General features: G+C 39.0%; 1 protein-coding gene across 1 annotated transcript in view; it reads right to left on the bottom strand.

The window, feature by feature from the left end:
• Positions 1–4,759: 4,759 nt before the first annotated feature.
• XPOT (exportin, tRNA) overlaps positions 4,760–11,152 on the bottom strand; it is a 24,180-nt gene continuing 17,787 nt past the window's right edge. The window contains exons 18-24 of the mRNA XM_010010776.1: positions 10,674–10,863; positions 9,347–9,463; positions 9,145–9,260; positions 8,612–8,659; positions 7,093–7,164; positions 5,869–5,925; positions 4,760–5,358 (exon numbers count right to left, since the gene is read on the bottom strand). Of these exons, the coding sequence (XP_010009078.1) occupies positions 5,332–5,358; positions 5,869–5,925; positions 7,093–7,164; positions 8,612–8,659; positions 9,145–9,260; positions 9,347–9,463; positions 10,674–10,863 (627 nt within the window). The 3' untranslated portion in view covers positions 4,760–5,331. The remainder of the gene's footprint in view (positions 5,359–5,868; positions 5,926–7,092; positions 7,165–8,611; positions 8,660–9,144; positions 9,261–9,346; positions 9,464–10,673; positions 10,864–11,152) is intronic.

Raw genomic sequence — 11,152 nt, 5'->3', positions numbered from 1 at the left:
GGACCGCGAAACAGCGAAACGTCTAAAAATGGAAGTAGGATGTTCCTTAAACATGGTCGCGCTGGGGCTTTTAGCTCCTGTGATGCTCAAACCGAGCTCAGCCCGGTTCCGGTGAGGATTTACGTGGTGGGGTTTTTGCTGTGTAACCGCTTTGACCGGTGGTTCCGTTTCCTCGCCCCCCTCCTGAGGCGGGGCAGCCGCGCTTCCCCCTGCCCGGGGACCATTGAAAGTTACACTTACGTGCGAGAACCTCGTTGGTGCTTTTTCAGGGGGTATCCCGGAGCAATGTCTCCCCGCCCCGTATAATTTTACTCAGTTTCACCCTTTTTAAACCTCACAAGACTTAGTAATTTCCAAACATTCGTGGTCCCACTTCTTTTTTACTTAAATGTCTTACAGCAAAGTTACTTGCTGATTTATCTCTTGCCTTTTATTTTCGTCTTTTCAGTAATGCTGCTGTTCTAATAAATGGTCTGTATAGCTTGTATAAGGAAAAAATCCTTTATAATTTACGCGTAATGTAATTTAAACATAATTGTAGTGGGAAGATAGCCAAAATATTTTTTTTTTTTTCACCCAAGACTGTCTTTTAGGATCACAGAATTATTTGATGACCTTAAAACTCATCCAGTTCCAACCCCTCTGCCACAGGCAGGGACACCTTCCACCAGACCAGGTTGCTCCAAGCCCCGACCAGCCTGTTCTTGAACACTGCGAGGGATGGGGCAGCCACAGCTTCTCTGGGCAACCTGTGCCAGTGTCTCACCACCCTCATAGTGAAGAACCTCTTCCTTATGTCTAATCTAACTCTCCCCTCTGTCAGTTTAAAGCCATTCCCCCTTGTCCTGTCACTACATGCCCTTGTAAAAAGTTCCTCTCCAGATTTCTTGTGGCTTCCCTTTAGGCACTGGAAAGCTGCTCTAAGGTCTCCCCGGAGCCTTCTCTTCTCCAGTCTGAACAACCCCGGCTCTCTCAGGCTGTCTTCATAGGAGAGGTGCTCCAGCCCTCTTATCATCTTCATGGTCCTCCTCTGGACCTGCTTGAGCTGAATACAGTATTTAGGTGTGGGGCTCCTGAGTGTAGAGCAGAGGGGCAGGATCACCTCCCTCGACCTGCTGGTCACACTTCTTTTGATGCAGCCCAGGACACGGTTGGCTTTCTGGGCTGTGAGCACACACTGAAGCCAGCTCATGTTGATTTTCTCATTAACCAACACCTGCACGTCCTTCTCCTCAGGGCTGCTCTGAATCTCTTCTCCACCCAGTATTTATTTTCGATCCTCTGTAGTTCCTGTTTGGAATTATCATCTTCCCAAATCTTAGAAGCCTATTCTCCTGAGGAACGGACATACAAAAGATAGCAACTTTTTGTTTATGGGCATTGTTCATTGCTATTATCATGTTTCCTAGGCTTTATCACAAGTCCAGACTTCCGCTGGTTCACTTGTTAGAGGGCACTAAGCTTGTTCCAAATTCTGCTTAGTGATACTGATAAACTGACTTTGATACATTTTATGCTGTTATCGTAATTACTTAATTCACATCCCCCATTTTTTGGCATTAAAGCTTTCTTTCATAATGACTCTGCACTACAGAGGGAATAGCTCCACACCATATCTGTGTTCTGTCTTCGCATCTTTCAAATCGGTGCAGTGCCCCTCAGCAGTTACGCGGTTTATTTTTGCCACCCTCTCCTCTGTACCCAGGTTTTCAAGCCGCTTTTTTTTTCATGAGGTGGATCCCCATGAGGCAGCTTTGTCTCCAGAAATATTCATGGGCTCATTCATATGGATTTTAGCAAAAGCCCTCTCAAAATCAGGAAAATGCCAGTGAACTTTCCTTTGTATGTTGGACATGTACTTACTCCTACTTTTGAATAAAACCAAGCTGTTGGCTCAGTCTCTGTTGATGCTTTTTGGAACCGGTCATTTTAAATCAGTCTCATTCAGGCTGGATGGGACTTTGGGAGTCTCTGGTCCAAAGAGGGGGTCAGTGCTGACTTCAGACCAGGTTCCCCAGGACTTCATTCACTTAAGACCTGGAGTATTTCAGCTCCAATGTCACCCTGCCTGCCACCTCTCTCACTGCAGTTACCAGCCCCTGTGCTTTCCACAGGTCTTACATAAATGAAGATGATTCATATAGTTTGCATGATTAAAATTGTCCATTTTTCTAGGGTATATTTGTAACATAATCAGTGATCCTTATGCGAGGAGGATCTTCTCTAGCCTTTAAATGTTTCACTGTATGAATCACAGGAAAATGGTACATTCGATACAGCAATTGGAAAAACTGACACCAAAGAGGAAAATGTCATTAGTTTAACTCTCGAAATTTTTACTGTGCTCCCTTCCACTTCTTTTCAATGCATTAGCAAAAAATTAGTAAAACTTCTGGTATTCTTCACCTCTCTTGTATTTGGATTCTCATTCATGTTCACGAATTCAGCAGTCTGTAGTTAAAGCCCTGACAGAATAAGATCTGGCCAGGGATGACAAGCGAAACAAGAAAAGTTTTGTCAGATACATTGGTGACAAAAGAAAGACTAGGGACAATGTGGGCCCTCTCCAGAAGGAAATGCGAGACCTGGTTATCCAGTATATGGATAAAGCTGCAGTATGCAATGGCTTTTTTGACTCAGACTTCATTGGCAAGTGCTCCAGCTGCACCACCCAAGCCACAGAAGACAAAGGCAAGGACCAGGAGAATGAAGAACCAGCCACTGCAGGAGACCACCTAAGGAATCTGAATGTGCACAAGTCCATGGAACCTGATGAGATGCATCCGCAGGTCCTGAATGAACTGGTGGATGAAGTGGCTAAACTGTTATCCATTATATCTGAGAAGTCACTGCAGTCTGGTGAAATTTCCAGTAACTGGAAAAGGGAAACATAACCCTCATTTTTAAAAAGGGCAAAAACCTGGGGAACTCAGGCCAGCGAGGCTCACGCTGGTGCCCTGCAGGATCATGGAGCAGATACTCCTGGAAACTATGCAAAAGCACATGGAAGATAAGGAGCTGAGCAGTGACAGTCAACATGGCAAATAGTGCCTGCCAAATGAGATTACAATGGGATTCAGCAGGGTCAAAGCATAGGAAAGAGGAAACACTTGTTTTTGAATTCTTCAGGCTGAAACAAATTTGTTTCTCTGAAGCTCCAGACTACCTGACCATTCATCTTGCAGGATACTCTTACAGTTACAGATGTAAGGGCAGGGTACAAGTTTATAATACAGCCAGGCTGATGGCTGCCACTTACAGCTTGCTCCTGCACTCTTGTACATCCATTCCCACCTGACACCACTGTAGCGGACAACATGTTTTGAGGGGGAAGTGTTTCTGCCACTTCAGCTTCCTGAATAGCTAATTATGGAGTTAGACGAGCATCATATTTGGCACAGAGGAAGCTACAGGGGGACAGTGGGAATGAGGGAGTGCCATCTATTTTGGCAGTGGCCATTTTAAAGACTTTTCTCATTAGCGTGTAATTTAATTATAGCTAAATCATGCTCTGTGAGACAAACACCACAATCAATTATACTAACAGGAAGTGTAGTCTTTTTCCCTGCTTGTATGCAGTACTAAAAGCAGCAGGACTACCCTTACTTCCAAAGGCAAAAGTCTAAATAATGTATGAAAGCTAAGAGTGACTCCATTACAATGACACTGTGATTTAAAACCAAAATATGTTTGCTGAAGACAAGAAGACCTTTGCTTCATATAATCTGCCTAGTGAAAGCTCTTCCCTCTGTGTGGTAAATATGCTACAACAGCAGGGGAAGGAAAACAAGCCAAACAGAAGACTGGCAGCAAACACCCTGCAATAGCTGCAGTGGCCAGGGGTGCAGCCCCCTGAGTTGGGAACGGGCAGCTGGGAGGTCCAGGAACACAGCAGCTTATGCAAAGCATCAGAGCAGAGATGGAAGGCTTCTATTGCTACAGGAGAAAGTGAAATGGGTATCAGACCCCAAGGGCCTCTAGCACTGCTATGGCAGCAAAGGAAGGGAAAGAGGATTGTGAGACTAGGAAGTATAAAAAGCATCATAAGCACTTCATCTGTGATAAAACAAATTAAGTAACAAGAAACACTTGATCAACACACAAAAATCGGGAATAAAAATCTTACAGAAGTGATACTGTTCTATTGAAGAGTAGTAAAAGTAAATGCTCTCTACTTTCTTCCCTCAGTGAAAGGGAGGGAATGGCAGTGAGTACCCTCAAAACATCACCATATCCCACTCCTGGCTGCTGTTTCTGACACACCTTCTCATTTATTTTCCATTTAAATTGGTTGGAGAACCTAGCACCACGCAATCTGGAGGAATGCTCATCTGATTTTGCTAGAGGTCAGTCAGCTTTTTACTATGGACCTCAGTTCTTAAGGATTAAATCACATGCATGGGAAGACTCCTAGCTTTCCCTGCCCCTATGAAGTAGCAACAAAACCATCATGGAATCAAAACAAACTCAGCAACTGATAAATTCTGGGACAGAAGTAGCAACACTCTACTAAAATCTCTGTACAGACCATTGATCCTACTGAAATATTGCAGTGAATGCAATTCTTTCTTTCTGTCAGCACCTTCCACATGCAAGACTGCAATACAATTTATTAGCCAAGCACCAGAAAAACTTGCAAGGTTCTACTCAAATGTAACAGCCAGAAGGTTAAAGGATGGTGTAGCTTCCAAAGGTTCAATCAAAATGATTCAAGGAGACTTAATGTTTCATGGGATAAAATTTTATTTTATTTTTTAATAAAAAAGATAGAACCAGATGCTACTTTTAAATGAAATCATTTATTAAACCAATCTGTTTTATAGGAGGTATATATATATTTTATCATTAAGACAACTTCAATGAAATGACTATCTACAAGAATGACTTTGATTGTTTTATTTTCATGTCACCATACATGAACAAATGAATTTTATGTCTTATGAAAACATTTTACTTGGTATCAAAAATGTACACATTTTAATAACCATTGCTATGGTCTGAAGGGTTTTTTTACATTTAATTTCAAAAATACGTGTCATTTCATTACTGTGTGTGTTACAGCATAAGCTTAAATCATCCTATACATAATAAAAGTTTGTGTAGGTATACAGATACTTTTTCATGTTGTCACATACCTTCATGTTTGAGACACAGGTGGGGGATTTGCATTTCTCTTTTTTGCAAAAGGCTAAAGTATGTACTGATGTGAGCACAAAGCAACTTTCCTTAAAACCAAAACCAGTTTGAATGGCACAAGAGTTAGCGTTTTTATAAATTAACAACCAGAGTTCTGGATTATGGAAACAGGTGCATGAGATTCCAGTACTTTCCTTACGGCTTCGCTCTCTGGAAGAATACCTGTCAAAAGTTAATTAAAACCCAACATTTTAAAGACAAAGGAAATAAGACATGGAATGGTTGAGGTGTAAGATAAATTAGTTTGACAGAGCTCATTTTCTTGATTAACATCCTGGTTAACACACTAGGTTCAAGGATGTGACTAGTGCTACTCAATTATACTTATGACCTCAAAATGAAGTATTCTGACACATTCTTACCATTACAGCATCACTTTTAATTATTTCAATTATTAAACATAAGCCACAAGAATACCAAGCTATTTAGGAGCTGACAAGGTACTGAGGTGACAATTCTACAGATACAGGTTTGGTGGTGGTGGTGGTGTTAGCTCCTTCTTTCCAAATAACTGCTTTTAATACTTGGAGATTCCCTATAGTTAAAGCTATTTAATAAATGCAGTATTTCAATATTTCAGTTTTACTTCAGGTCACTCCCATGACTGAATTGTATGATGAAATCCAAATGGAATTAAAAGCTATTTAAAGAAAAAATAAATAAGATCTTTACCTTTAAGTAATTTTTAAAAACTTTAGCATCAGGCTGCTGAAGTGCTTGACAAAACTCCTGTAAGAGAGAATAAAGAAATACTAAATAACTAAATGAAGCAAGAGAACCTGAAATATGTTAGGAGCATATAGAATACCTTGTACATAAAGCAGTTGGTATTAGTTTGTATTTTCCCTAATGTTCAACCAAAGCATGTTATGGATAGAAAACTGTAAAAGGCTGTGACAGGCCAAGTGCATTCTGGGGTGAAAAAATTATTTTTAAATACAGGATGTCATACGCACTTTTAGCTGAGTAGACAGAAACAGGACTATCTACAAGGAGTGCAATCAAGGAGATTCTAAACCTTTAACTTTTCCAGTAACTTTTGGTGGCTTTGAAATGAATAATTCAGATGAACATTTAAGCTTAAGAAGTATTATGTACATGCTAAGTGACTCTAGATTACAGCAGAACATCTGTCACTCAAAAAAATTCTAATCTGAAATCAGAAAACACTAGGGCACCAGCAAGAGATAATACTTGATCCTTACAGATATTTAACGTCATTTAAAAGTTCTACAGTTTAAATCATTATAATGAGTATAATTGTCCCTTGATGCAGCAAACCCAATGACCGCAGTATCCAAAAACTAGCTGCAATTAAAGTTGTCGCAATTAAAATTGTCAGCGTTCACCTAACGATTCCTTCGTGGCGATGCTTACCATATGGCTAGCAATGCTTCATGTTGAAGCAGTGGTCAGGTATAAAGTTTCACCTTTAAGAATCCTCTTACACTGCTCCAAAACAAGCACACAAAACCCCACACTTAACGTTGTACATCGTTTTTGACAGTGGAACCAGTGCTGTGGCTTAAATTTTTGTAGTGTTGGATACAGCCTTTATCACCACACTGTCTATACATTCAGTATTCTTCATTTTACTTTTGAGCCATTACCTTTAAGTATTCTGATACTTTTTCCCTCAAGTTAAAATTTGAATTAAAGCAGGAAAATGGCTTAGAAAGTCACATGCACTGGACTATTTCCTCCCTCCTCTCCTCCCCCAAGGTACTCTTGCAGTAACTTTACTCTTTATACTAAATTAATCCTATTCTGATATGCAATATCAGAGTAAGATTTACTGAAGGGCTAGGAGGTTACCTTTGGCAGTATTCATTTTGTTCCCATTTAACATTTATGATTGTTAAAGAGTTTTCCAAACGTTCTTTTAAGAATTCCTACCTGAATTATCTCAGGAGCTACTTGCAAAGAAGGCAAATATTCTTGCTGAAGATACTGAATGCACTCAGGGCCCTAAAGAAAAGCAGCACACAATTTTCTCAGGTATATTTTTGTACAAAAGTGGAAAATCAGAGCCCTGTACTGTATGGTACAGGAGAGTCTGAAAACAGGCTGTCTACATGACTATTTTACAGAGAAATTATGAATATCAAATACCAAATGCTCATGTTATTCTCAGCTGTTAGCAAAGAAAGAGTTTTCTCAACCTTGACATTAAAGATTCAACCGCAATTTGCTCTTTTTTGTTACATAGCAGAAAACGTACTGAAAATTGCACTGAAGTAAGAATTACAATATAATACAGCCAGTGCATTTGTGACATGTCAACTGTAAAAGTCAGTTAACTAAGAAGGCAGCCCTAATTTCACTGTCTGACACAGGAAAGGAAAAAAAAAATTGGCAGTTAGTATCTGCCAACTGCTTTACCATACTACTCCCCTGAGCACCATGTTTCTCTTCTTGTAACAACTGTGTAATCTATGGTGGACTAAACAGTAATAACATGGAACTTCCAAACCTTTAAAAGAAGCAGGTCTGTTCTGGTCAGCACATTAGTTTTTGTTTTCTTTATCTGCATTCACCAGATACCTCTCATCACAAGGATTACTGTACACTAGTAGTACACTAACATGACCCAATACGTACCCCAATACCAGGGGAAAGGGAATCAACTTTATTAATTCACACAAGTTAACCTAGAACTAGAACATGATACACAGTTCATATGAGGGGAAAAGATTGTTTTCCTATATTTGTATTTGCACTGCTAAAAGAAACAGTATTTGTAATAGGAAGTTATTTACCAAAGCTTGATTTCCTACAGATTTAACTCTTCATTGCTTTTAGGAAAAAAGGAACAAACTCAGAAGCTCTCCTCAATTAAAACACAATCTCTTCTCTGCCATTTTATAACTTCTTACATTTGTTGTGTTGACTTTTATTTGCATTTGACAGAAAAGTTAGCCAGCAAGTTAAAGGTGTAGCAGGAAACAGTAACACAAACGTAGAAACTGTTTGATTTCCCATTAAACATGGAAATATACTATAAACTTCTAGTTCCTAGACAAAGCAAAATCCATTTTTTCCATGTTTCTTAATCTAGTCTTCTACACATCAAAAGATACCTTTAGTTTTCACAGAAGTACTCTATAGTACCTCTCTAATTGCTCTTTTATGTCAAAGTACTACACTGAAAAGTGAAAGATGCCACTTCATCAGTTAAACACAGTAACAAGCAAGCGAGCAGACTCTTCTCCTTAATAAAGTGCCAGTATTTTTAGTAATTTAGCAAGAGGTAGAACTACTATGTCCCTACACAGGATGGTAGTGGTCATCCTATTAATTTATGTAAGAGTAGAACAGTAATTCACCCTATTAGGTATCTTAGCTTGAGAAATTGATAAAAGCACTAGAAAGAAACCTGCAAGAGTTAATCCCTGCAAAGTATTATGAAGCTTACCCTTTTGAGATGAATTGTTTTTAACGTCACTGCACATTCTGATAAAGCCTGCAATGTAATACATAACATTAGACTGTTCTATTAGTCTATTGATAAAGTATTTAAAGCCAAAGAACCTAATAAGGCCCAACACAAGGGCTAGTTCATGCCATTATTCCTTCACCTTACCCTCACACAATACTAACTGAGCCTCAACCTTTCAATTTTTGTTCCACAAAACAAAATTTCTCACAGCTGAACCCAAAATGAGCTGAGGAACAACCACCTATGTCTTCACTTTCACTGAGCATTAGTAGGTAATACAAGTCAATGTTAAGTACTCAGATGTATGATTCTCTACCTTGATATTGGTGAGTAGGTGAAGTACTGAAGGAAGTACCACAATACTCAATAATTAATCATCCAGGTACCTCAATAAAAAACATGAGGAACTTTGTGAGACAGTGATCTTCAATACTGCATGACCATTATAGGTTTCTTTGCTTGAATCTGCCCCACAAGAACAAAAGCAAAAAAACACCCATAATACACACCAGTACTGTCTGGGCATCTGCCAAGTCAAATGTTTGCTTCAAAGGTGCTAAGAAACATGCAGGGACAATATGCTTGTAGACGAAGTCTGCAAAACCTACTGGTCCATCTTTACCTCCTGAAAAGAAAAAATAACGTTCCATGTTTTATTACTGCTTCATGGTTAGTAGCAGCTGCAAAGGAGTTACAGAAAGTCAGTCTTACCCCAAAGCTCCACCAACTTGGAAAGAATAATAAAACAAGTCTTCTGTGCAATAGGATCTGGGTAATCCACTGCTCCTTGAATCACAGTAAACAACACACGCTCCACATTCTCAGCACCTTAAACACATTAAAATGGGCTTGTCATTTCAACTTGCAGCCTAAAAAGTCTCTGTACTCTTACACTATTTTGTATAAATACTGACCTGGAAGACATGGTTCAACTTCAAAATATTCTTTTTTGCACATATCTCAAATATTTTTGGGAAGTTTCCCCTACGATGCAAGACAACTCTTATTTAGGTTATACTTTTGTTTGTTTATCTGTTTCTTTTTAAGTGTGGAGATTTGAATTGCTCTTCTGGCCTTTAATACATATAACATGAGGGGGGTACTTTGACCTGGTTACAAATGCAAATTTTTTCTTCTCTACCCAAACCTGGCAGTTAATTAAAATTCAGCAGCACTGAAATAGTTCACTTATCTTCCAATATATGGAAAGATACTTTTATCACTTATAATTTCTGTGCTGCATCTATGCTTATTTCTGTTTGATTCCTTTAAGAATTGCCCATCACAACTACCAAATACCTCTTTCAAGAATGCTCTCACTACTTCTAAATCCTTTCCTTCAGGTATTACCATTGTTTTAAGATGGGGGAAGGAATTCTGAGCTCCACCTACCATAGTCACTCTAAAGTTTTTCAAGTCCTAGCCATTCTGATGGAATACAAATTGAGAGATTTAAAGAATCAAACAACTGGACATTTGACTTCAAGTTCCCGCTACGAAAAGCGCTAATTTGTACTTGGCTACAAAGGGTGAGGAAAGTCTGGTAACCAAATATGTAATAAGTCACATGATGCCACCTATCATAGATAACAAGATCAGTAATAAAAAAACTGCTGACAAAAGTTACAGAAGTTACTAATTGTCCTTCAGAAAATGAACACAATGAATACTGGCAGCTGTGAGCAGTCTTGCCCAATACTCTGAACATTGCTATACACTCTTATGTATTGCATGATCTCCGCTTCAAATACAATGATGCATGAGGATGGATACACTATTCTTGTCCTTATAGATACAGTGATTGCACATGAGCTGAGAAAAAATACCTGTCAGAAGAATATGCCTATTATAGCTAGATTTCACAAACTCAAATTCTTGCACAACAGGTAAGCAACAAGAGAGTCAAATACTGTATTTACATAAGTCCATTCTACCTTAACATAGTTAACAGTACTTGACAGGAACTAGGCTAATAGACGAGAAAACCATCTAATGCTTATCCTATCTATTCTATGCTTCAAGAAACTGAACTGCTTACCTTGATTAGCTATGACTTCACTCATTCCACTGCCAGTTACTGTCTGCAGAAAAGCAAAGTAGCTCCTCCGCAGCATTTGTTTTTCTAAAGCTGCAGACTGGTCATTTTCTTCTGCTGGAAGGAGCAACACCTCAAAAATAGCATGAAGTAATGGCATAAACATCTGTTGCAGAAAAGGTGAAACCTGTGTCTGTGGACGTAAGAAGCAGGTATAAACTCCAACAGTTACAGAAATCGAACATTTCAAACTTAAATATTAAGGGCTTGTTACAATTCTCAGCTTTGATTCACCTTTCAAGCTAGTTCATACTTTCACATACCAGCTACTCATAACCAGCTGAGTCACGTCAGGTCACCATGAACATTATGGCATCTTGACTTACATGCCACTTATTTCAAGTCTTTTGCACAAAAATATCTAGTCCTATCTAGTTTCATTCTGAGTTTGAACAGCAGCTTTTTCAGCATCTCTCTCATCC

The sequence above is a fragment of the Nestor notabilis genome, unplaced genomic scaffold, assembly GCF_000696875.1.
Source record: "Nestor notabilis isolate BGI_N333 unplaced genomic scaffold, ASM69687v1 scaffold13533, whole genome shotgun sequence".
NCBI lineage: Eukaryota > Metazoa > Chordata > Aves > Psittaciformes > Psittacidae > Nestor > Nestor notabilis.
Note: the sequence above shows the minus strand (reverse complement) of the source record. Positions and strands in the feature narration are given on the sequence as shown.